The 27,885-nt window shown below is 38.0% G+C and overlaps 1 protein-coding gene across 7 annotated transcripts in view; it reads right to left on the bottom strand.

The window, feature by feature from the left end:
- ATXN2 (ataxin 2) overlaps nt 1–27,885 on the bottom strand; it is a 127,816-nt gene that overhangs the window by 22,037 nt on the left and 77,894 nt on the right. For 3 of the 7 annotated variants that reach the window (XM_046024746.1, XM_046024750.1, XM_046024752.1), the window contains 7 exons: nt 20,792–21,096; nt 19,191–19,254; nt 18,458–18,610; nt 18,009–18,075; nt 6,350–6,534; nt 5,899–6,031; nt 2,266–2,319 (listed from right to left, as the gene is read on the bottom strand). In XM_046024746.1, the coding sequence (XP_045880702.1) occupies nt 2,266–2,319; nt 5,899–6,031; nt 6,350–6,534; nt 18,009–18,075; nt 18,458–18,610; nt 19,191–19,254; nt 20,792–21,096 (961 nt within the window). The remainder of the gene's footprint in view (nt 1–2,265; nt 2,320–5,898; nt 6,032–6,349; nt 6,535–18,008; nt 18,076–18,457; nt 18,611–19,190; nt 19,255–20,791; nt 21,097–27,885) is intronic. The other 4 variants (XM_046024748.1, XM_046024751.1, XM_046024747.1 and 1 more) reach the window with 3 other exon arrangements.

The following is a 27,885-nucleotide window of genomic DNA, read 5'->3' as shown; positions in this document are numbered from 1 at the left end:
AGGTTTAATTAGAAAAAATTTCCTTTATCTTCTTGCTTGAAAGATATCTGCTGAGCAAGGACCTCATCCAGGAACTCTTCCCCCCACTCAAATACGAAAACTGGGCAGCTAATTGGGAAAAAATGTGAAACTGACACATTTTAATTCAATACTTACATAACAACAAAAATATAATCTGGTTCCTTGAAAGGCCAGTTAAGAATGGGACAAGGTGGGGTAGGAGATATATCCAAAGGTTGAGGGGCGGAAAGGTTGGAAGAAAAGAGAGCCAAGAGGAAGGAACCAAGATAGAATAAATGAGGAAAATTTACTAGAATCAGGGAAAGGGAGAAGGGGAGAGTGGGAGAGTGGAAGACAGTAAATGCTAGGCTTTACTGAGTCTAATTATTTCATTAATTTAGCTAAAGATTCCAAAGGCTAAAAATAAATTTTCTTCAAAATTCTGATTTAGCTATTTATCAGTTAAACTTCTATTTATAAAAATTAAGTTGCCTTCATGAAACGTGGATGATTTCAAGCTAATCAAAGAAGCATTGCTTTTCTGGGTTTTACCTGGTCCAGAAGTCTCCCATTCACTGTGTTCCCTGATACAAATGTTTAAAACTCTAAATGTATGACTTGTCAAATCCTCCTAACACTAATAACTACATTATAAAAACTGTTTCCTAAGCCATGATCCTACTGAAGCCAATTCAGTCCACAAGGCTGTGCATTTAATTTTTAACTAGGTTTTATCATTTTGACCTTGGATGCACAAGTCATGAGAGATCACCAGCACTGCAAAACTAAAAATGAAAACAAAATCTTCCAATTTGATGTTAAATTCAGAAAAAAACAAGTGGGGAAAACTGAACTCTTAAAGGGGAGTAACAGGCAACTAGATCAAACCAGGACAGAACGGCTTCTTGGGAGGGGGTGGTACAAAGCAGCAAATTAAATTACAGACAGCAGCCCCACTGTTAGTTTCTTTTGAAAACTATTAATTCCTTTCAGGGGGATTGTAACCTAAGGCAGTTAATACTTAGGTCTGATGATTAAGGACCTTTTAACTACTTACCAGGAAACTGACTCCAAAATTACTATCAGAGACAGTAAGATGGTGAGGATAACTACATTTGAGACCTCAAATTGAGTACATAATAAAATTAATTACTGACACTGTCTTTTACAAACTGTATTACATACAAAGTTTCCCTTTAATAGTATAGATATACAGCAAGACTCCTTTTTAAAGAGCATCTATTAAAGGATTAAATTTGTTAACAATTCCTAGCACCAAATGAGTAACATGTACACACTTATTTTTGGATACCAAGTCATGACACAGTCAATGAAAACTTAAGTCAAAATGTTTTCTCAACTTTTTAAAATCTGGCATTTAGTAGATTCAGACATTAAACCTGTCTAAATAATCCAAAATTTAGTATTTAAAATCTTAATCCTTAATATCCCTTAAAATACAGTATTGCACATAAAATGGCTCATTACTAACATACATTTCTGAAGGACTTGTGCAAGTTAGTACCTCTCGTATCCAAATACCGAAAGTCTGACACTAGCCTTATTTAAAAACTGCCCTCCATATTAAGAAGACACACCTTACACGTTCATTTCTAAAACAGAGCCCTGCCCAGACTTTGTCCATTTAGGAGCCACTGCTTATTTACCTTTTCACTGCTGGTGAGAGAGGCCAGTGCTGCCAAACATAATCAAGCAGCGAGGCTGTGCTTTCCTGGTGAAGCTCAAAACATCCTGGGGTGTCTACCACCTGAATATTTTAAACCTTCTTCAGTCATGCAAAGACTGAAAAGACAGAAATGTTTCTTCCCTAGAATTTCAACCCTATTCAATTAAAAAATCCTTGTAAGGATAATTTCTTCTTACCAGGATACTGAAAAAGCCTACTATTTTAAGCCTTTTATACTAAATTTGTGGCTTGGATTTAAAAAAAAAAAAAAAAAAAAGGCAGATCAGCAGAAGTTTCTCTGAACAAGGAAAATATTAGGCACTTCCAAAACAGTTGTCACATGTTTGCTTGGTATGCAAAAATTAATTTCTGATGCAACTCAATTTTTAAATTAACTCCAGCTTTCTGAAGCTGGGTTGTATTTTTTTTTAACTCTGAATTATTTACAAATATACATATATTCAACAATTTTGTCTGGCACAAGGAAAATATTGCTCAACAAGTCTATTCCCTTAACATGTATTCTTTAAAAAGTGTTTTACTGTTCAATTAAAATTAGTATAAAAAACCCAACTCACTGGCAAAGTAGAAAGAAGGGCTTGTCTCCTTGTTGTATGGTAATTTGGGACATGCTGAATTTGGGAAATAGAAAGGTAAATTAGCCTTTTGAGGTGTGCATTTTCCTAATTTTCTGGAAAGGTTGACATACTTAGTAATTTCTTTTTGTATTCATGCATAAATCATTTTTCTTATTTTACAAGAAATGACAAGCACTTTAAACATTGCTACAAAATTATACAAAGGACTGAACCAAAAGACACTTTCTTCTGTACTTATGTGTTGAGTTCCACATTCTAACTTGCTTAAATAAAAGGTATAAAATCATTTTCTAATCAAAGACCAGTATGGCATTCCATTGAACAACCTGAATATAAATAACGTACCAAAATAAGAGAATATTTACCAAGTTTAATTCAAAAGACTCAAACAATTTTGTAAATCATGAAGAAAAACATCAATATTTATTAGGCATCTGGAAGTGAACCCCAAAATTTAGAAACATAATAATGGTAATATTAAACATGGGTATAGTATCATTTCTTATTAAAATGTCTACATAAATCTGTGTGTCTGTAAGTACATTTGGAAGGATATGCACCAAAATGTTAACTGGTGGTTGTCAGGTGGAGGGGATAGTAGGTGTATTTTAAATCTTTTTCCCTCATGTATTTTCTCATTTGCTTGCATTAAACTCCAAAAACAAACTCAAACTCAAAGAGGATTCTAGATCTAATTCTTCCTGACAGCTTCAGTTAGTAAAGAAAGTTTCATTACTACTATTTCTGAAAGGGAAAATACCACTGCCATAGAACAAAATTAGGTGAACTAGAAGACCAGGAAACAAAAAGTAACTTCTTAGGAGGGAAGGGGCAAAGGCAATGATTTAAGTTAGATTAAGGTCAGAGATAAAGTTTGTGATCAAACTCCTTTCTATAACAGCTAGAAAGAGAACAAGGTCAGTAACTATTTAGAATATTTAATATCTCGAATAATTTAGCTGTTCAATAATCTGTCAGCATATTTATATTAAATATACCAACCATTTAAAGAAAATAATCAGTCTTTCATTTTGTAGTCATCAGTGTCCTTTCTATTCTTAAAGCCTTTTGCTGTGGCTGTTAACAATGAATAAATGACAAAAGGGTGACATATAACTGTCGCCAACATCTGGGTGCATATTCTTTTATTTGCATAAAAAGTTGAAAATATTTAGATAGAATGAAACTTAAAAATAGACATAATTCATACTCAAAATACTTGGTTCCTTTGGGAATATGAAATATAAATTGTTCAAGGGAAGTAAGTATAAAATTAGCATTTCTATGCAACAGATTTAAAAGTACATTATTTTAAACTAAGACAAAAGTGTCTATATCTGGCATAATTAAGTCTTGGAAGATCTAAAATAACTGAAGTAATTACTGAAGAATTAATGAACTTGCTTTACTAGATTAAATTATGGTTTATGATGGCAAAGAATAAAATATTTCATTTTCTAGTGTTCTTTTTAGAGTATGAAATATCAAAACAAGACCCTGAGTAAACAACCATATCAACAACCATATCATAGCAACAACCATATCAAGTCCATAGCCTCACCCAGCCTACCCTTATCAACAGATGTCAATTAGCTACAACATGTGTAAAGTGCAGGAGAGGAGTTTCAGATCTGGCTGAGCAACTTTCTCCCAGCAATAAAGAACTAGTCTTAAGGACAAATCATTCCAGATTTCACTGGATGTTAGACATTAGATCTAGTGTTTTGTCTGCAGTATTTCCTATTTACACACATTTGAATTGACTTCAGGGTCCAAGGACAACTACTTTTCAAATGGAAATGTTTTGGGAAAGCAATTATAAAACCATTAGTGTATCAAACACAGTATTTACAATACAGGCTATTTCAAACCAATGAACATCCATCCAAAAGACAAAACCAAATACTGGCAGTTAGTGAACACACTGAGGAGAGAGATTCTTCTCAACATCACAGTATTACTACAATGTCTCAGAAGCATGGGTACACAAACAGCTATTCTCTAAAAAGTAATGGAAATTTTAACTCAAAAGTTTTAGACCTTATTCCAAGGGGGGGTATGCCAGAAAATGGGGAGGGAGAAGTGTTTTTTCTACTTTCCAAATCATGATGTATTTATCAGAAATATAAAAAAAATCATAATGAACTTTTTCACATAAGCCTTTAGCAAACCAGAAAACTGTTGAAATGTATACAAATTGCGTGGAAGCATGTATGATGAATACACTTTTATGCAATTTCATACATACTTAGTCCTGGTTAAGACAAGCCAATGAAAAGCAATCGTAACCAAAATCAGTCTGTTGGTATTTTTTTCAATTAAATTATGAATGAGTTTCTTGTAAGAAAGTTTCCCCAAACGTGGCAGTTACATCATTTTAATTTAAAGGGCATAATCCACAGCAGAAGGTTTTAAATGATAATATATAAAGACTGGGTTTAAGAATTTTACAAAAACAATGCCTTGAATCATTTAACATGCCTATGACTGTGTGTGTGCAGTGGGAGCTCACCTCAGGGAAGAAAGCATGAGCAGCAGGTTATGGATGACAAGAAACTTGACTGCTGCTGCCTCAGTCCTATTCCTATGAGCCTACAGTGTATCATATAGCTGTAGTCATTAAAAAAGTTTTAAAAGGTTTAAAAAAATGCAACGTCCACGTAATTACTTGTAATGGTAATTTCTTTCTCATAGTGGTATACTTTCCATTTGTATGAATAAATTTAAATTTCTCTCCTCCCACTCCAAAAAACTGAAATGCCAATGAGAAAACCTAAATGACAATACAGGAGTGCTCAGGAAAGTTCAAAACAAAACTTACATCTTAATGAAACTAGAACTAATTAAAGTTTTTTGAAAAATATGGGTCCACTCACTGACTCTATTATTATGAGTGGAAATGTCATTTTAAACGCTCAACATCGAAAACCACATTATTTTAGTACTTCAGATGGATGGTAAGGTGACCTGCACAAAACTCTCCAGCCACAAACTAAGATGGAGATTTTTGCCCATTATTCTTTTATATATTGTTTTAATTATTTTACAACAGGATACTTCTCATTTTCATTTTACCACTGCTTATAGTGATTATATTTAAAGTGTGACTCATGTCTAAAGGAGACCCAGTATCATATTATTTTGACCTCTTAAAATCAGCATGAGGCAGACACAAAGTAGCATTCATTTTAACAAACTGCAATAAAAATATGTAATGCCAATGACTGCCAGAGGAAGGAGTGAAGCAGAATGTTTTCTAGCCAGAGAGGGCTTTCATTGTGTCAAAACTTTCTTGCGTGCCTTAGGCAGGCCATACCAAACTGCTGTAATAGTGATGAGGAAGAGGAGGAAGATGCCTTTCTCCACAAATGATACTTTCCGTTATACAAGTCATTCAATTTCACTTAAAATAAGGAAAGACGTTTGAACACAAATTTCAGCAATAGAAGTTGAAATGATTTGCCAAGACTTATAGAAATGGGTTAATCTTTTCTTTAGATTCTTGACCCTCATTGGTATAAAAGGCTAAGTTATTCTTAAAGTTTCTTTTCAGAGCTTTAAAACAAATTAATAGTCACTCACACTGAAAGAGACAAACAAAATGCTTCCTACCATACATCGCATGCGTCTGCTCATGAGCCCCGTACTGAGTTGCTGAAGAAGACACTAAACCAGGCTGGGCATGTGCTGGTGGTGCCATCATTCTAGCATTACCCTGTATCACAGGACTATAGACATGAGGATGCTGTGTTCAAACAAAATATAAAGAAAACACATTAAAGTATCGAACAGAGTCAGGCAAATTTTAGTCAGACATCTTAACGCCACACTTTCCAGGTTTATAGAAACTCTGAAAATCCTAAAACTGTTTTTGGCTATTTCCTTTGAAATACTTATGCTGATCAGCAACCTTCTTATACTAAAAAGACCCCCAAATCCTTAGCTATCTATCTCACCATGACACAGAACACAAAATATAAAGGAAAAGCCCTTTACCCTATTAAAGGTTAAAACTGGAAGTTACTTAAATGGAACAAAAGTTAAGAGGTCACAGCAGCCTTACCTGAGACTGATAGTGTGGCACATGCTGAACAAGAGGCTGATTTGGAAACTGCTGAGGACTATAGGCAACATATTGTGTGGAATAAGCTGGTGGGGTGGCCACAATTGGCGGGCCCGCGGCTGAGGCTGGGTGCATCATGGTGCTCTGATGATGCTGGTCCTGCCGCTGCTGGGGCATATTTGGTACTGAAGAAAAGATGACTGAGTATTAGAAAATACCCTCTCCTCAGAATCAGACACATGCACGTAGCATCGGACACATGCTCTTACATGTGTCTCATGTAACCTCAAACACCAATGCCCAACCCTCAGTTTGCACAACTCTGACTCATCCTTCAAGTGTCAGCCTGAAAGCAACTTCCTCAGAGACTCTCTCCAATGACCCCCAGATCTGACTGAGTCCCTGTAAATCGACTCTCATACACCACTATGAAAAGTTTCCTACATACTACTTTCTGAGATAATCCTTGTTTGACACACCAAATTATGCCACTTACTACAGAAGGCTATTAGAGTTATTTAAAGAAAAACAACAGTACAAGAAAAAAGCCAAAATAGACCCAATACTAAGCTTTACTCTTTTCCCATCACTGAATTCTTTTTTTTTTTTTTTTAAGATTTTATTTTATTTATTTGACAGACAGAAATCACAAGTAGGCAGAGAGGCAGGCTGGGGGAGCGGGGGGGGGGAGCAGGCTCCCTGACGAGCAGAGAGCCCGATGCGGGGCTCGATCCCAGGACCCTGAGACCATGACCTGAGCTGAAGGTAGAGGCTTTAACCCACTGAGCCACCCAGGTGCCCTCCCATCACTGAATTCTTATACAATTTCTTGCTCTTTCTCAAAACACAGCAACACATACTACCATGTAGCAGGTTTCTAATAGTTGTTTTTAAAAATTACTGTAAGTCTTTTATTAAGATTTTATTTATTTGGCAGAGAACAGAGAGAGAGGAAGCAAGTGAGCTCATGAGCAGGGAGAAGGGGCAGAGGGAGAGGGAGAAGCTGACTCCTGCTGAGCAGAGAGTCCCACATGGGGCTCTCAATCCCAGATCTGACCTGAGTGGAGGCAGATGCCCAACTAGCTGAGCTACCCAGGCAGCCCTACTGTATGTCTTTTATTATTCCACACAGATTTCTGCCTCATGGTCCTCCCAGTGTTAAAATTCTAAAAAAAAAAAAAAGAATTCAGAATTCAACTCAACTGGGGCGCCTGGCTGGCTCAGTCAGTAGAGAATATAATTCTTATTCTTGGGGTGTGAATTCGAGCCCCAAACTGGGTGTAGAGATTACTTAAAAGAAATTCAGGGGCACCTGGGTGGCTCAGTCTGTTAGGCATCTGCCTTTGGCTCAGGTCATGATCCCAGGGTCCTGGGATTGAGCCCCACACCCGGCTCCCTGCTCAAGGGGAACCTGCTTCTCCCTATCCTTCCTGTTCATGCTATCACTTTCTCTCCCTCTCAAATAAATAAAATCTTAAAAAAAAAAAAAAAGATGTTACCTCCTCTGTAACATCTTTCCTAGCTCCCCCAAAACAACGAGCTGCATACTCTGTATACCTTCTCCTCACTTGTCTATTAGAGCACTACACTGACTGTTGTCTGTAATGGGTGGGTGGTATGATGTCAACAAAGCCACTTGAGGGAAGGAATCATGAACCACTGCTTACAACAGGGCAGAAGGCACAAAGAATGTATAACTTGGCATGTTCATAAAATCATCAGAACTAATTACACAAGTAATTACTAATTTAGAGAAAGAGTTTGTTTAAATATTTGAATTTTCTTGCTAAAAATGTTATGACTTGCTGAAATTTAAGAGAGCTGGTAATATAGAGTTTTATCTATACAGAGAAGGAAATGTGGAAATAGAAGAAATGTGTATACAGTAATATTTTTCTGAATTTGATCTTGAGAGTCCATGTATTGAAAAAGCAATTCCTGGGGCGCCTGGGTGGCTCAGTGAATTAAGCCTCTGCCTTCCGATCGGGTCATGATCCCAGTGTCATGGGATCAAGCCCCATATCGGGCTCCCTGTGTGGCGGGGAGCCTGCTTCTCCCTCTCTCACTCCCTCTGCTTGTATTCCCTCTCTCGCTGTGTCTCTCTCTGTCAAATAAATAAATAAAATCTTAAAAAAAAAAAGAAAAAGCAATTCCTTTCAGTAAAGAAAAGTCGCCCCAAACTCTTATAACATTTTTTTTTTAAAGATTTATTTATTTATTTGACAGACAGAGATCACAATTAGGCAGAAAGGCAGACAGAGAGAGAGAGAGGAGGAAGCAGGCTTCCTGCTGAGCAGAGAGCCCGATGCGGGGCTCGATCCCAGGGCCCTGAGATCATGACCTGAGCCGAAGGCAGAGGCTTCAACCCACTAAGCCACCCAGGTGCCCCCTCTTATAACATTTTTAACAAATGAAAGTTTACGATTTCTTTTGATACTTGATTATAACCCTTTCTACTACTTGATACTTGATTATAACCCTAATACATTAAAAAAATTAATTTAAGTAAAAAAGCTAGTCAAGTGTACTATCTTTTTTAAAATTAAAATTCTAGGAACTCCTGGGTGGCTCAGTCAGTTAAGCATCTGCCTTCAGCTCACATCATGATCCCAGAGTCCTGGGATTAAGCCCCACATCGGGCTCCCTGCTCAATGGGGATCCTGCTTCTCCCTCTCTCTCTGCAGTTTCCCCTGCTTGTGCACATGCAATCTCTGTCAAATACATAAAGTCTTAAAAAAAAAAATTAAAATTCTAGTTATACACACAGAAAATGCTTGAATATAATTTAAAACATAAAAAAATTCTACAATACAACATAAAATCCTCCATCCCACTATTTACATACATTTTTTCCCACTAACAGCAACCACTGTGTGTGTGGCCTTCTAGATTATCTCCCATGCATTAGCACTTACGCTTATGTATTTATACAGACATATACTTGGGTTTATGGCATATTTTCTTCCTTAAATTGAATCTGTCTTAATGTTAAACTCTAACTTAGATGGACCATAGTTTAATGATTTCCGTATGTCCAATGGTTTTCAACTGAGACCAATTTGTCTTTTAAGGGACATGTGGCAGTATCTGGAAACACTGTGGTTGCCACAAATGGGAGAAGGGGAGTACTACTAGCATCAAATGGATAAAGGCCCAGGTACCTGGGAGGCTCAGTCAGTTAAGCATCTGCTTTCAGCTCAGGCCATGATCCCAGGGTTCTGGGATCTGGTCCCACATGGAGTGGGGGGTTTGGGGGAGTGTCCCTGCTCAGCGGGGAGCCTGTTTCTCCCTCTCCCTCTACAGCTCGCCCCTGCTCATGCTCTCTCTTCTCTCTCTCCTACTTGCTTTCTCCTTCAAATAAATGAAGTCTTAAAAAAAGTTTTTAAAAATGGGTAAAGGCCAGGTATGCTAATAAACCAAAAATATCTGTCCCAAAATGTCAACAGGGCCAAGGCTAAGAAATTCTGTTCTACATTAATCAAGTTCTTGACTTTGGCATATTTTTTAGAACAACAAAATTTTTCTCACAAATTGCAAAAAAAACAAAAAAAAACCAAAAAAAACCCATCACATTTGTACCAAGAAGACAAAGTGGTTTTGTGCAAAGGCTTTACTATCATGCAGGAATGATATGCCTTATACAATCCATGACTGCGTTTCAGAAGCAAATCCTTGACAGATAAAAGAGCATGATACAAAATTAACATAAAGGCAGAAATAGCCTGCATATATAGTACTTCATAAACTTACTTCATAAGTAACTACTTAAACTGCAATGGAAAACACACTGGTTTTATAACAATAAAAAAATAAAATACCTAAGTATAAACTGAAAAAATATACACTGTCTTCTAAGAGAAACTTTAAAAAAACCACTAAAGATACAAAAGCAGATTTAAAGGAGAAAGGCGTAATTGTTCTTGCATAAGAAGACTAAATAAAAAGACAGCAATTCTCCTCTAATTTATATATTTAATATCATTCCAATAAAAATGCCAACTGGAGAACTAAATGTTAAAAACAATGAGTTTGTACTAAAAGAACAACAAAACCCATCACTGGTCAACCTTTAGAGGATGGTATGAAATCAACTCATTATTTTGAGAACTTTCTCGAAATGATAACATTTTAATTGCACGAACTATACCTCATAGTAACCAGTTTTTCTTTTTCTCTTTTAAGATTTTATTTGTCAGGGAGAGAAGAGAGCACAAATAGGGGGAGCAGCAGGCAGAGGGAGAAGCGAGCTCCCTGCTGAGCAGGGAGTCTGATGCAGACTTGATTCCAGGACCCCAGGATCATGACCTGAGCCACCCAGGCATCCCTAAATATTTTCTTTATAGAACTATTCCAACTAATAATTGAATGAGGGATAATAGAGAATGTCGCCATTTTGCCACCCCTTAATGAAATGATGGCTCTAGGGCTAGACAATGATTGTCAGTGGTTGCTCAACAGAGAATGACTGGTAGGAAATGTTATCCTGAATAGATACAGCTATTCTATTATCACAAAAAGGTGACATCAGGGGCGCCTGGGTGGCTCAGTGGGTTAAAGCCTCTGCCTTCGGTTCAGGTCATGATCCCAGGGTCCTGGGATCGAGCCCCGCATCGGGCTCTCCGCTCAGAGTGGAGCCTGCTTCCTCCTCTCTCTCTCTGCCTGCCTCTCTGCCTACTTGTGATTTCTCTCTGTCAAATAAATAAATAAAATCTTAAAAAAAATTGTCTTTTAAAAAGGTGACATCATATGACTCCTAATGACAGTATACACTTCACCTATGAAACATTCTAGATTAAATTTTAAAAACTACAACCTGATCTTATGAAGCCTCTCTAGACATCTACTCTCAGTTTGCGAGGATTACAGAGAATAGACGGCCACTTTAAACACCACCAAGGAGATGCAATTCCTGAAATTCAATTGTAAGAAAGATATAGGACAAAGCAGCTAGATTTAAGTAAAATGTAAAGGGAAAACTTTAAGAGAGACTTATCATTAAGAGAGATACATCAATCAAAAAAGTGGATTTTGGATGAGGGTAAGCTTTCAGTGAGTTGTAACCACTGATCACATATTTTATATATGTATAAAACAAGTAATAATGTAAAAGCTTCAAACAAAGAGAGAATTACCAAATTACCAAATGTGACAGAGACAAATGCTAAGCAAATGCTGTTAGAAAAATGGTGCCATGGACACCTGGGTGGCTCAGTCAGTTAAGTGGCGGCCTTCAGCTCAGGTCATGATTCCAGGGTCCTGGGATAGAGTCCCACATTGGGCTCCTTGCTCAGCGGGGAGTCTGCTTCTCCCTCTGCCTCTGCCTGCTTATGCTCTTTCTGACAAATAAATAAATTTAAAAAAAGAAAAAAAAGAAAAAGGTGCCAACAGACTTGCCTAAAACAGGGTTGCCACAAACCGTCACTCTGTAAAAAAAAAGCAGTACCTGTAGAGTCTAATTAAAGAAGTAAGCCTGTACCTAACACTGTAAGACAAGGCTCCACCCTAGGAACAAGAGCAATGCAAGGGTCATGTCACTTAGAAGACTTAGCCAGTGCAATAAAGCAAGAAAAATATACAGTGATTGGCCTATAATTATGTACACAGAAAATTCTAAGTCTAAAAGAAGCTACTAAAAACAATAAATGAATTTAGTGAAGTGGCAAGACACAAAGTCAGTATTAAGAAATCAAGTGTATCTCTATATACTTGGTAAATAATGTTAAAAAAATTTAAAACACTGAAAGAGCAGCATAAAAATATAAAATACCAACAACTTTTCACTCTGAAAGCTGTCACTTAAAGATTTCTAAATGAAAGAGATACTAAGGAAATTAATACTGCAAAGAAATTTTAAATTTTATTGTTAACAATTAGACAACAAATATTTTTAAAATATATTATACACATTATAACAAAATGTAAATAAGCCCACCTCTAAGATGGGCCCCTCTGATCCTGCCTCCTGGTATTCACACTCTTGTGAAGTCCCCTCCCACTGTACCAGGTCTGCTTTGTGTGATCTATAGCATACCCCAAAAGTTATGTCATTGCCAGGGCTAGATTGTAAAACACACTCTAGTTTCCATTTAGATCAATTTCTCTCTCTGAATACTCATTCTGGGGGAAGCCAGCTGCCATGTTATGACCAGCTCTATCCTGTCAATATCTCTGAATCTGGAAGCAGATCCTCCAACCCCATTTAACCCTTCAGACCCTATAGTTCTTTTTTTTTTTTTAAGATTTTATTTATTTATTGGGGAGGCAGAGATCACAAGTAGGCAGAAAGGCAAGCAGAGAGAGAGGAAGAGAAGCAAGCTCCCTGCTGAGCAGAGAGCCTGATGCAGAGTTTGATCCCAGGACCCTGGGATCATGACCTGAGCCGAAGGCAGAAGGTTAACCCACTGAGCCACTCAGGTGCCCCTTCATACCCTATAGTTCTAACCAATATCCTGACTGCAATTTCATAAGAGACTGAGACAGAACCACCCAGTTAGGCTACTCCTGATTTTCTAAACCCTGAGAAACTGTGTGAAATAATTTATGTTTGTTGTTTTAGGCAGCTAAGCTCTCTGGTAATTTGCTAAAAGATAATACAGGGGCACCTGGGTGACTTGTCAGTTAAGTGTCTGACTCTTGGTTTCAGCTCAGGTCATGGTCTCAGGGTCATCAGACTGAGCCCTGCAGGAGGCTCCACACTCTGTAGGGAGTCAGCTTGAGATTCTCTCCCTCTCCCCTTTCTCTCTAATAAATAAATAAAAACTTTTTTTTTTCCCGAAAAAGAGATAATGCAGTCACTATTTTTACAAGGTTTTCAATGGAAACGAAAAAGATGCAAGCAAAAAGTCACTGTAAAAATCTTGTAATGTTAACTTGAATTAGATGTATCAGTATGAATTTCCCAATTTTGTACACTGAAAAGGCCAAGACACAGTAACTCAACAGCACACCCAAAGACCAGAAAATGGTTTATAACTACTATTTCTGCCAAAAGAATTAGGATTCCTTGAAGGAATATGGATCCAGGTCGGGGCAGAAACTAAGGAAGCTATCAAAGACAAATGAATAGGGGAGTCTGGGTGGCTCAGTCAATTAAGTGTCTGCCTTTGGCTCAGGTCATGATCTCAGGGTCCTGGGACTGAGCTCCATGTCGAGAATCCCTGCTTGCAGGAGTCTGCTTCTCCCTTTGCATCTCTTCCCTACTCTTCTGTGCTTTTCTCAAATAAACAAATTAAATCTTAAACAACAACAACAACAAAAACAAAGACAAAGGAATAGTACTAAAAGGACACAGGAGCCAACTTGAAGGGACTGGCATTGATTAAAAGATGAGGCAGGGGCGCCTGGGTGGTTCAGTGGGTTAAAGCCTCTGCCTTCGGCTCAGGTCATGATCTCAGGGTCTTGGGATCAAGCCCCACACCGGCTCTCTGCTCAGCAGGGAGCCTGCTTCCCTTCCTCTCTCTCTCTGCCTGCCTCTCTGCCCACTTGTGATCTCTATCAAATAAATAAATAAAATCTTTAAAAAAAAAAAAAAAAAGACGGGGCAATAGGAGCAGCAAAAACCTGAAACATATGAGTATACAAAAGTATACGAAAATCCATGCATTCATAATATTTTTAAAAATAAGAATAAAAGAAAGGGGAGACAGTCACATCTTTCAAAACAAAGCAATTTCACTTTCCTGTACCAACTATTTGAGGATAACCATATCCAGCCCTAGTTGAAAAGAACAGCCCCTTACAGGATGATGCAAGGAATTCAGAAATTACTGTTTCCAAACTCCTAACTGCAATGATTTTCAAAATATGATCACGGACAATCAGTATCACTAGGGAGCTGGTTTTATAAGCTGTACTAGAAATTTAAATTCTCAGGCTATACCCCAAATCTACTGAATTGGAAATTCTGGGGCTGGGGCCAAGCAATCTGTGTTTTTAACAAATTCATCAAGTGATTCTGATACACACTAAAATTTGAGAACCAGAGCCCTAACAAATTACAGAAAACTTTACATCTGGGGAGGGGAGGACTGGGCTATCACCACCTGAGCCCTTAATTTTACCAATTACCAAAGTAGGACCAGATAATGAGCACCTCCTGAACAATCCAATATCATCTGTTAAAGATTCTTTACCATCTTCTGTTAAATATCTCACAATCGTCTGTTAAATATTCTTACCTCTCTGCCACAAGAAAATTAAATTAAACCTAATGTAATCAGTGACATCGTAAGAAGTGAACAGACCATCTAGAATACCGGACATTCCTATGTAACCACTGGTTTCTGCCTCAAAACAACGGCAGGGAAAAAACAGCAGAGGAATTACAAAGACATGTAATAAATACAGTACTGTATGGATCTTATTACTTTGATCCATATTCAAAACAAACCAGCTGTAAAAATACCAAGATAATGTGATTGTGGTGATTATTAGAGAAAAAGGAATTACAATTTTTTTTTTAAAGATTTTATGTATTTATTAGAGAGATGGAGAGCACAAGTAGGCAGAGCAGCAGGTAGAAGGAGAAGCACGCTCCCCGCTGAGCAGGCAGCCTGATGCGGGACTTGATCCCAGAACGCTGGGATCATGACCTGAGCCAAAGGGAGCCACCTAACCGACTGAGCCACCCAGGCGCCCTGGAATTACTATTTTTAAAAAGTGTGATAATTAGCACTCTGGCTAAGAAAAATGTCCATATTCAAAAGGATACACATTAAGTATATAGAAATAAAATGGCATGATGTCTGGGATTTACTTTAAATACTGCAGCAAAGAAACAAAGCACCCCTCAAATAAGTATGACAAAATCTTGATAATCACCAAATCTAAACTATGGACAAAGCAATTATGTCACTTTCCACCTTCTTAGCACAGACTATGTTTACGGCTGCTGTTTGCAGTGTGCCTGTTCCACCTTCCTAGAAATGGCTCTACAACACTGGCTGAGGGTCTCGCAGGCCGTGTAACTTCTCTGTCTTTGGGAAATGATACTGCTGCCTGAAGTTAAAGTGCCGCCCTCACATCAGAGCCATACTATTATAGTGTTTGTTTTCATAGTAACCATCTTTTTTGTTTTAACATAAAAACACTCCACTGTACTGTTTTAAGTAATCATTAAAATATCCCATAACCAGGAAGTAATATACGAACACCTTAATATTCTATTTTTATTTAAATTAACATGTTATTAGTTTCAGAGACAGAGGTCAGTGATTCATCAGTCTTATACAAAACCCATTGCCCTCCTTAAAGTCCACCACCCAGTTGATCCATCCCCCCCAACCCCCTCCCCTCCAGCAACCCTCAGTTTGTTTCCTATGATTAAGAATCTCTTATGATTTGTCTACCTCTCTGATTTCATCTTATTTTTTCCCTCTCTTACCCTATGATCTTCTGTTTTATTTCTTAAATTCCACATACAAGTGAGATATTTGTTGTTCTCTGACTTCTCTCATTTAGCACAATAACATCTAGTTCCACCACATACTTGCAAATGGCAAGATATTTCATTTTACTTTTTTTAAAGATTTCATTTATTTATTTGAGAGAAAGAGAGACAGCAAGAGAAAGAACACATTAGGAGGAATGGGAGAGGGAAAGCAGGCTTCCCACAGAGCAGGGAGCCCGATGCAGGCTCAATCCCAGGACCCTGGAATCATGACCTGAGCCAAAGGCAGACACTTAATGACTGAACCAACTAGGCAAACCGCCCCCCCACTGGCTTTTAAAAATTTTTTTATTTATTTGAGAAAGGGAGAACACAAGCACGGGGAGAGGCAGAGGGAGAAGCAAACTCCCCACTGAGCAGGGAGCCTGAAGCAGGACTTGATTCCAGGACTCCAGGACCATGACCCAAGCCAAAGGCAGACGCCTAACCGACTAAGCCAACTAGGCACCCTTTCATTTTTCTTTTGATGGCTGAGTAATATTTCATTGTGTGTGTGTGTATATATATACACACACACCACATCTTCTTTATCCATTCATCTGCTGATGGACATCTGGGCTCTTTCCGCAGTTTGGCTACTATGGACACTGCTGCCATGAACACTGGGGTGCAGGTACCCCTTCAGATCACCATATTTGTATCTTTGCAGTAAAACATAGCAATGTGATTGCTGGGTCATAGGGCAGCTCTACTTTCAACTTTTTGAGGAACCCCCATACTGTTTTCCAGAGTGGCTCCACCAGCCTGCATTCCCAACAGTTTGAGAGGAAGAGATACCTTAATATTAACCTCACTCAAAATGGCACTAGAAGAACCTTTCCTCCACCTGAATTTTTTTAGATCCACAGAATAAGATTAATCCTAAAACTAGATAACTTTCAATTATCTAAGCTACAGTTCTTTCAGCATGTTCCAGTGTTCCAAGGGAAAGAATACCATACTTGTTTTAAAAGGGGGGGGGCGCACCTGGGTGGCTCAGTGGGTTAAAGCCTCTGCCTTCGGCTCAGGTCATGATCTCAGGGTCCTGGGATCAAGCCCCGCATTGGGCTCTCTGCTCAGCAGGGAGCCTGCTTCTTCCCTCTCTCTCTGCCTGCCTCTCTGCCTACTTGTGATCTATCAAATAACAAAAAAAAAATAATAATAATTTAAAAATGAGGGAAAAAAAGTAAGAATTTTAATCAACATCCAAAAATGATTACTTCAAATACTTAGGAAAGCTTATTAATTTAAGAAGTGGAAGTTTTAGGTCAGGAGAATATTGCTAGGCATTGAGTAACGTATCAACTAGCTCTCAACTACCTGGATGGCAAAAAAGGACACCCTTTACCATTTGCCCACATTAAAAGATCTCCTTTTAAGATCATTATGTGTTTTTTTTCCCATGAAGGCTGTTTAACCACAAGTCTAGAATATTAGATTACACAACATTCTCTTTTTATTAAATTTAAAGATTTATTTATTTGAGGGTGGGGAGGGGCAGAGGGAGAGAGAATCCCAAACAGACTCTACAGGGAGCCCAAGGCAGGGCTTGATCTCACAACGCTGAGATCACGACCTGAGCTGAAACCAAGAGTTGGATGCTTAACCGACTGTGCCACCCAGGTTCCCCACAACATTTTCATTTTGAAGATAATGAAACATCCCTCTACTATGAAGATTTTGATGGTTTATGAAATGAGCTGCCCTCAGCTCAAAAAGAAATTCTAGATTGGGGGGGGGTTGTATGTTATTATGAAACAAAAGGTCAACAACCTAATAAATTAATTTAGTCAACACTTTTCAAATTTAATAATGAAAACTTCAAAATTCAATTATTATTTCTGAAAAGGATCTTAAACAATCACAACTGATGAACATTTTCTCCTCCCCTAGTCTTATTTATTAAAATGCATCTGAGGGGCATTTCGTTGAGCATCCGACTCAATTTTGGCTCAGGTTATGGTCTCAAGGTTGTGAGATTGGCTCTGCTCTCAGTGGGAAGTCTGCCTGAGTTTCTCTCTCCCTCTGCCCCCTCCCTTTTCTCTCTCTCTCTCTAATAAATCAATCTTGGGGGGGGGAGCGCATTGAATACCTTACTTAGTATTGGGTATCACAAGTCAATGCACAGGCTGACCAAAAATGAAAGCTCAACCACAAATATTCATTCATTATGAATTACCAAATTCATGCAGCATGCTGACTACAAGCAAACACAGGCAGGATTATTCTCACCTTTACCTGCTCTATATGTCTTGGCTTGATTCACTGGCATGGGCGTCATAGGTATAGGGTATAAAGGCTTGAGGGAATTAAAAAAAAAAAAAGATTAGACTTTTCAGATAGTAAGAATATATTTTACTATTTTCTCTTAGTCGTATATTGCTAGAGAGCTAGCTCTGAGGTTTCCTGATTCTTCAGGAGTCATTAAAAAAATAAAATCACCCCACACCTAAAAGGACAAACCCCAAACTGCAGTAAACCTGAACTGTCTTTCTTTCTCACCAGGAACATTCTCCGATTTAGGTTTTTATACTAACAACACACCATGCCATCGCATGCCTCCCCCTTTCAAGTACTTTTGCTTTGCCACTACCGCCTTAAGTCACTACACACTGACAGAGTGCTTGGTGTGAATACAAATAACTAAGGAGGGAAAACGAACATCAAAATCTAGAACTTACTTGCACGCCTGGGCTCACTGGGACTGGATACATCATATTTGGTGCAAAACAAACAGGCTGCGTGTAAACTGGAGCTGGCTGTTGGTGGCCCACCATGGACGGGCTGGGCTGTGCTTGAGGACGAGGTGAAGTTGGGGTGGTAGAAGGCTTTGGCTACAAAAATAAAAATCAACCATCTTAAGGTGAAAAGCTAACTGTTATTTCAATCTGAAAACTGATCTTTCCCACCTTTCTAAGCTCTACTTGCTTTTAGTGCCTTTTAATGAAAAAAAGTTTTAGAAAATAAATTTCCACGTTTCAAAAGGAAAAACACTTAGATAGAAAGTTAAATTTGCCAATTAATTTATTACAATAATCTGCCAACTTGTCAATAATACTTTAAAAACAGCTGTGATTTTTAAGGAACTAAAGAAAGTATTTTTAAAATTTACTAAGTGTCTTACAAATTCAGTAGAATAAAAATAGTTTATCTATAAACCTGAGAGACTAGCTTGCCAGCCAGTCAGAGTCAAAGATTTACCCCAGATAACTGGTAACAAAATGAAAGAAGAAATCTTTTCAGTGACTCAAAAATATTCATGAATGACCATAAAAGAAAAAGGAACTTAAACTACAAGTCGTTTCAACAGCCTATAAGTGAGTTTAGATGGCAGGTATGTGAAAAATACTATTACCAATAATAAATTAATTTTTTTAGAGACAATGATTACTTCAAAGAGAGAAATAAACTTACCTGAGAAAAGGAACGAGGGTTGAACTCTTTTGCATTAGGATTCAAAGTTGATTTTCTCACTTGCCTAAACCAGGGGAAAATTAAAAGGGGTCAATAAAATCTGTATGGAACTTGCATTTCTCTCAAGTCTTCTACACTTTTTAAAAAAATTGCTAAACATACATTGAACAATTCTTACTAGATCACAAATTCTCTTCATTAAAATGAATACATGTGGGCGCCTGGGTGGCTCAGTGGTTTAAGCCGCTGCCTTTGGCTCAGGTCATGATCTCAGGGTCCTGGGATCAAGTCCCGCATCGGGCTCTCTGCTGGCAGGGAGCCTGCTTCCCTCTCACTCTCTCTGCCTGCCTCTCTGCCTACTTGTGATCTCTCTCTGTCAAATAAATAAATAAAATCTTAAAAAAAAAAATTGCATACATGTATTTCCCACACCTTAATCAGATAAAGACATGGCCAAAAAAGGCAATTTTTTTTTAAAAAGTGGGGGCACCTGGGGGCTCAGTTATTTAAGCATCCGATTCTTGATTTCGGCTCAGGTCATGATCTCAGAGTCCTGGGATCAAGGTCTGCACTCAAGTGGGAGTCTGCTTGAGGATTCTTTCTCACCCTCTCCCCATCCCCGAACCATGCATACACATGTGTATGACAAATAAATAATAAATCCCAAAAATAAATAAATAAATCCTTAAAAATGTGTTAATATATAAAATTCTTCTCTCAAAGGCAATCAACAAATCAACTGAGAAGATAAAATATCACTAAAGGCAATCCCTAATATACCAATTCTCTAGAATGCAGTATTTTCTTTCCTTTTTTTTTTTTTTTAAAGATTTCACTTTTAAGTACTCTCTACACCCAACATGGGGTGGAACCCACACCACTGCAAGTCACATGCTCTGCAGACTGAACCAGCCGGGTGTCCCCTAGCATGCAGTATTTTCTAATGCAACCAAGTGTTTTCCTACATACCACCTTGGGAAGAATCTAATAAAAATTTTTGCCTCATATTAAGAATAAGCACTCTTTGACAGATCAACAGCTGCATTCCAAAAGTTCGGCTGTAAATGGATCGTATGGAATCCAGAACAGATAAATTAACAGTGGTTAGGTTGAAGCTAGCCCACAAAGATCTGTTCAGTTGATAACAAATCAAATGTGGAGGATTAAATTTATCTTAAGAAATCTAACAATTAATAAAATGTTTTCTGATGGAAAACATGCTAAATTCCAAGTAGGAGCACCAGATACTTCTTTCTCTTCTTGGCAGCAGCAGTTCTTGGATCTAGCAGCAGGGCTAAGATTGGGGTATGACCAGCATCCAGGGGATATACTTCCCAAAACTCTCTGTACATTTATAGAAAAAAGTTCTTCTTAATTTAGTCTAGATTTTGGCCATGGGGAACAAAACTGGGGAAGGAAAGAAACAGAGTACGGGGTACAAAGACTTAATTTACTTAAGAAGTCATCGTTTACAGTTGTTTGTAACCTGGGGGGTACTCAGAAAGCAGTCCAAAAGTCTAGATAGATTCCTGAGCTGAAAGCCCCTGTACATTCTAAGAAAAAGTAAGTAACAGGATGTGCTCAATTCAAAGTTTACTCACTCAGCTGCATCTTTCTTCTCCTCTTTATCATCCTTCTCTTGTTTACATCCTGGACTGGAAGTCTGAACCCCTTGGGATGTGACCTCAGGTCCCCTCTTGTGCTCCGTGTTACTGAGGATTGAAGGGGAAATGCTGGGACTGTTCGGTTTGCTGCTGCTACTGGTGCAATTGCTGCTGCTATTTTCAATGAAAGAATCCTTAGCATTTGGTTCAATTTTGTCTTTGATCAAATCTCTTGATTTTTCTCCCTCTCTGTTTTTGTTTAGCAGTTGATCCATAGATTCAGAAGTAGAACTTGGCTGTAACTAAATAAAGGAAACAATTATATTTAAATATTTTAAATAACTCTATAATCAATTTTCTCCATGAGTATAAGCAAACTAATACTACTTATAAGCATGAGATATACCAAATAAGGCTTTTTACATTTCAAAAGTAATGTACTTACTATAAAGCAATAATAACAGAACATATATACAACACACCCATAGTCATCTAGGCACTCAAATGTCCCAACCTCAAAAGTTAAATATCTACTAACTACCTACCATGTGTCAGAAATTGTACCCTCTGGGTATGGAAAATACGAAACAGTTCCTATCCTCACAAAGCTTACCACCTGGGTGAGATCAGATACCTGACAAAAATGTGGTAAATGCTTTGGGATCCTAAAGGAAAAGCAATTTATAGAAAAAGGTTTCTCAGTGGAAGCGCCATCTAGTCTAAGGTATAAAAGTTTGGGGGTGGCGGTAGCCTGGAAAATGGAATTATCTATGCTAAAGAAACAACATGTTTAAAAACCCAAGGGAAAGGGAGAAACAGAAAAGCACTAGTGGACTAAGACCTGGGCCTGGACTGCAGAAGTGGTGGGTTGGCAAGTCAGAAGCAGGTGGATTCAGAGGGATAGAAGGTTGGTCAATTAGATCTTCTAACCTTATTGAAGAAGGAAAGTGCAAAACCCAAGTACCGAGATGAGCAGAAGGCAAAGATGTTAGTGAAGTAGGTGCTGGGGTTTTTAAGTTTACAGGCTAGAAGAAATCAATGCTACTACTGTCTGAAGATGATTGATTTAAGATGCCATACTCTAAAGGAAGAGAAGCATCTGAAGGAAATGATAAGAAAAAGAGAAGGAAAAAGACACCAAGTAGAAGCAGCCAAAGTGGCAATGTGAATACAGCAGCAACCCCAGGCGTCAAGAAGGGACTGCATTGGCTGGACAGAAAAAAAAAAAGTCTCTCCCCAGCCTCAGGATGGGCAAACAAATGTCAAAGTCTCACTCCTCAGGCCCTTTGGCAGGCTGGCATCTTGGGGGCATCTCAAGCTTCACTACATCACCAATCCACAAGAATCCACAAGCAGCTCATGCCAAAAGGTGATGAGAGGATCATTTATTTGAACCCAGTGGCAACTTAAGTTACAAACAGGCATTTAATGTTTAAGCCAGCATTTGTTCAGGTAATCTTTAGTAGAAGCTACCTACATTAACAGACCAACTGCATACTGCAGAGACCTCTTGAGTATTTACAGAAGTCTTTGAATGAGACAAAAATGAGACTTTTTTTTAATGTTACTCATATAATGGAAAACATACCTAAAGTACTCACTATGGTGTGGACACTGTTCTAAATGATTTACAAACTCATTCATTTAATTGCTACAACAGACCTATGTGATGTAGACACTTATCACCACCTCGTAAATGGATAAACTAAGGCACAATTCATGCTTTTCAGTACACTAAGGAAGCCTAAGTGAAAACTGAGATTTTTTTTCCCCTGAAACTGAACCACTTTTTTCCAATGAAACATAATGTATAAATGTACTGGCTTCAGGCATACACCACAATCATTCAACATATGTATATGCTGCAAAATAATCAATGTCTAGTTAAGAGCCATAACTGCAGTTACAAATTTTTCTTTTGACAACTTTTAAGATCAATTCTTTTAGGAAGTTTCAAATATTACAGTACAGTATTACTGACTAGAGTCACCATGCTGAACATTACACCCCCATGACTTATTTTATAAATAGAAGTTTTTATCTTTTGATCCCATTCACACATTTCACTGTCCCCTGCCTGTGATAACCAATCTGTACCTGAAGGGTTTTTGTTTTTTTTTAAGATCTCACACATAAGCGAGATTATGCAATTATTTCTTTTATTTTACTTAGCACGAAGACCACAAAGTCCATCCACGTTGTCACAAATGAGAGGATCTCCTTTTTATGCCTCAATATTCCCGTGTGTATCTATATTATATATACATATGTATGTGTATGTATTTGTATATACATATATATACACACCCCATTTTCTTTATCCATTCACCCATCAATGGACACCTACGTTGCTTTCATGTCTTCGTTACTGTAAATAATGATGCAATGAACATGAGGGTCCAGCTATATTTCTGAGTTGGTATTTTCATTCCCTTTATATAATTACCCAGAAATGGAACTGCTAGATCTTATGGTAGTTCTTTTATAATTTTTTTTATTTTTGAGGAACCTCTATACTGTATATCTGTATCTATAAACAGTAATTTATGTTTCTACCAAAAGTGCATATCTTAGCCAACACTTGTTAATTTCTTAATTTTTTTTTTGGTAACAGCTATTCCAAAGGTGTGGGTGATATCTCATTGTGGTTTTGATTTGCATTTCCCTGGTGATTAGTGGTAAGCACCTGTTCATGGACTACTGGCCATTTGTATGTCTTCTTGGAAAAGTGTGTATTTACATCCTCTGCCATTTTTAGATCAGTTTTTTGGGGGGTGGCACGCTACTCAGTCATAGGAGTTCTGTATGCTGGATATTAAATCCTTATCAGTTATGTGATTTGCAAATATTTCCACCGTGCAGTAGGTTCCTTTTCATTTTGGTTTCCTTCGCTGTGCATTATTTTAGCTCTTGTTACTTCTGCTTTTGATGTCAAAAAAAAAAAATCACTGCCAATGTCAAGGAGCTTACTGCCTAGGTTCCCGTCTAGGAGTTTTTGTTCAAGTCTTTAATCCATTTTGAGTTAATTTTTATGTAGAGTGTAAGATAGTCCAGTTTCATTCTTTTTAAAATTTTACTTATTTATTTGAGAGAGGAGAGAGACAGCGCACATGTGAGCAGGGGAAGGAGCGGAGGGATAGATAGAGAATCCCAAGCAGACTGTGTTGAGCGGGGAGCTGATGCAGGGCTCAATCTCCTGACCCTGAGATCATGACCTGAGCTGGAATCAAGAATCAGATGCTCAACCAACTAAGCCACCCAGATGCCCTAGTTTTATTCTTTTAAATTTCCCAACACCATTTAATGATGATGCTGGCCCTTCCTCATGCCTTTTTTTTTTTTAAGATTTATTTATTTGAGAGAGAGAGAGGGAGGGAGAGTGCACAAGCAGGGAGAGGAGCAGAGGGAGAAGCAGGCTCCCTGCTGAGTATGGAGCCCAACATGGGGCTCAATCCCAGGACCCCGAGATCATAACCTGAGTCAAAATCAACAGTCAGATGCTTAATCAAATGAGCCACCCAGGCACCTCTCCCCTTCCCATTCTATATTCCTGGCTCCTTTGTCCTAAATTAATTAACCATATGTGCATAGCTTTAGTTCTGGGCTCTCTATTTTTGTATAATTGACCCGTGTGTCTGTTTTTATGCCAAGAACATACTTTTATTACTGCAGTTTTATATATAGTTTGAAATCAGGGAGCATGATGCCTCCAGCTTTCCTCTTCTTTCTCAAGACCGCCCTGGCTGTCTGAAATGTACTACAGTAACACAATTTTTAGGATTATTGGTTCATTTTCTGTGAAAAATGCCATTGCAATTTTGATAGAGACTGCACTGAATCCCTAGGTTGCTTTGGGTAGTATGGACATTTAATGGGAAAACTGAAATTCTTATGTTATTTAACAAACAAGACAAGTGATTGCCAGTAAAACACTGGTTTTTTTTTCCTAGTAAGAATTAGTATCACTGAATACATATGGTATGTGTCATGTACTGTATTAAACACTTCACATTAGTATCTGATTTAATTCTCATAAGAACAATGAAATTGGTTCTGTAACAATCCCATTTCAGCTAGGTAGAAGAAGATAACATACTTCAGTGTTTCACATAGGGTATTTGTAAAGGGATGATTCAAATCAGATAGTCTACTTACCTCCAAACGCCATACTGTTAATCTGTACAGATCAAATTACTAGCAATTCTTATACAAATAAAGCTATTAGCATCGTGCACATAGCTATATAGATCCTGCAGATGGCTATCAATGAAAACGAAAAGAAAAAAGAAAACCACAGAGTACTTTTACCTCTGTCTCAATGGAAGACTAGAGATTTTCGTGAATCCCCATACTTTGAGGCCACATGTATACTATGAGGACGGCTCTGATAATTCACTCACTGCATAGCAGCAGTACAGCCCATGCGTTAGGTACTATCGAAAGCACTACTAGGAGCTTAAACACACAAATGGCCGGGCCTATCTTTTACTAACCATGTGATTCTTGGCAAATTATTTAATTTGTCTTTACCTCAGTTTCCTAATATACACACTGGAAATAATAATAGAGGCTGCTTCAAAGGGATGATAGGCAATAAAAGATTGATCACATAAGCACTTAAGACAGCATAGGATACATAGACAATATTCAATGTGTAAACTACTAATGTTATTTTACCCTAATTGAAGTATAAAGTTCACCCTCAAACATTTTTTAATACCATCTCCTTGCTTTTCAGAACTCCTTTATGGACGAAAAAGTTACTTATAAGAGACTTAATGTTACATTAAATTATTCAGGCTCCCAATAGTAATAGATGAGAATTCCTAAAGAGGTAGCGTTCTAATCCTACAACCACCTAAACTTTAAGAGACAAGCATTAAAGATTTACAGAAAATTGTGAACTGATAATATGAGAAACAAAATGTTTTCTACTAAATGAAGTTACAAGCTTATTAAAAATATACTAACTCTAGGGGCGCCTGGGTGGCTCAGTGGGTTAAAGTCTCTGCCTTCGGCTCAGGTCATGATCTCAGGATCCTGGGATCGAGCCCCGCGCACCGGGCTTTCTGCTCAGCAGGGAGTCTGCTTTCCCCACTCTCTCTGCCTGCCTCTCTACCTGTGATTCTGTTAAATAAATAAATAAAATCTTTTAAAAAAATATACTACTCTATTGGTGCCTGGGTGGCTCAGTTGGTTAAGTGCCCAACTCTTGATTTCAGCTCAGGTTACGATTTCAGGGTTGTGAGATGGAGCACTGTGTGCAGAACTAACTTAAGACTCTCTGTCCCTCCCCCTCTCCCCTTTACCTCCCCACCTTAAACAAAACAAAACACTAATTCTGAGACAGTATGTTGCTGACAAAAGAAAAGACATACAGAGAGATGTATGGAAGAGAATTTAGAGTCCAGTAATGGAGTTTCCACAAGATTGTTCAATTCAGTATCTTTTCTTTTTTTTTTTTTTAAGATTTTGTTTGTTTTAAAGAGAGAGAGAGAAAGCAAGCACAACCAGGGGGATGTGCAGAGAGAGAATCCCAAGCAGACTCCACACCCCCCAACATAGGGCTTGACTGATCGTATGACCCCCGAGATCATGACCCAAACTGAAACTAAGAACCTCACAACCAACCAACTCAGCCACCCAGAAGGCACTCCCAATTCAGTATCTTTTAAAAGAGAAGGTGCTGGGACAAGTAAGAGCAACAAGCACAAGAGTAAATCTGGAAGCCTAACTCACACTATATAAAACAATTACTCAAAATGGATCACAGCCCTAAATTAGACTCTTAGAAAAAAATAAGAGTAAATCTTTATGACTGGCTTAAGCAATGGTTTCCGAGATATGACACCAAAAGCACAAGCAATAAAAAAAAAGAGATAAAGTGGACTTCAGTAAAATCAAATATTTTTGGTTAAGGGTCAACATCTAGAAAGTGAAAAGACAACTGACAGAACAGTAGAAAAAAAATTGCAAACCCTGTATCTCATGTGAGACTTGTACACAGAATAAAGAACTCAATAATAAGACAACTCAGATTTTAGAATGGGCAAAGGATCTGAATAAGACATTTCTCTAAGAAAGATTTATAAGTGGCCAATGAACACATAAAAAGATGCTCAACATTGTTAGCCAAAAGAGAAATGCAAATCAAAACCACAATGAGATTCCACAAGGATGTCTACAATAAAAGAGACAATAACAAATGCTGGCAAGGATGTGGAGAAACAGAAATCCTTATATGCTGGTGATGGAAACCACAATACTCCAGTTGCTTTGGCAAACAGTCTGGAAATTTTCCTCAAAAGGTTAAAGACAGAGTTAGCAAAGGACCCAGAAATTCTACTCTTATGTATATACACCCAAAAGAAATGAATATATATGTCCACAACAAAAATTACAGTAATATTCATAGCAGCATTATTCATGACACTCAACATATGGGAAAAACTCAAAGAGACATCAAATGATGGATAAATAAAATGTGGTCTATTCATATAAAGGAGTATTATTAAAAAGCAATGAAGTACTGGGGTGCTGGGTGGTGTAGTTGGTTAGGTGACCAATTCTTGGTTTCAGCTCAGGTCCTGGTTTCAGGGTTGTGTGATCAAGCCCTATGTTGGGTTTCCCGCTCAGCAGACAGATTGCTTGAGATTCTCTCTCCCTCTCCCTCTGCCCCTCCCCCTGCTCGCACACGCTTGTGCGCTCTAATAAATCTTTAAAAAAAAAAAAAGCAATGACAGATGCTCCAACATGGATGACCTTTGAAAATATGCTAATTAAAGAAGTCAGACTCAAAAGGCCTCATATCATGGGATTCCATTCATATGAAATGTCCAGAATAGGCAACTGTATAGAGAAAGAAAGCAGACTGTTTAGGACCCAAGGAAGGTGTATGGGAGAGGTGTTTAAAAACAAAAGAGGAATGACTGTTAAGGGGTATGGGGTTTCTTCTGGGGGTGAATAAAATGTTGTAAAACTGACTGTGGTAATGGTCGTACAAATCTGTGAATATACGAAAAGCCACTGAATTGTACACTTTGTATGGCTACAATGAATGACATGTAAATTTTATCAGAGTAAGACTGATT

The sequence above is a fragment of the Meles meles genome, chromosome 12 (assembly GCF_922984935.1).
Source record: "Meles meles chromosome 12, mMelMel3.1 paternal haplotype, whole genome shotgun sequence".
In the NCBI taxonomy this organism is placed as follows: domain Eukaryota; kingdom Metazoa; phylum Chordata; class Mammalia; order Carnivora; family Mustelidae; genus Meles; species Meles meles.
This window is presented reverse-complemented; position numbering and strand designations above follow the sequence as displayed.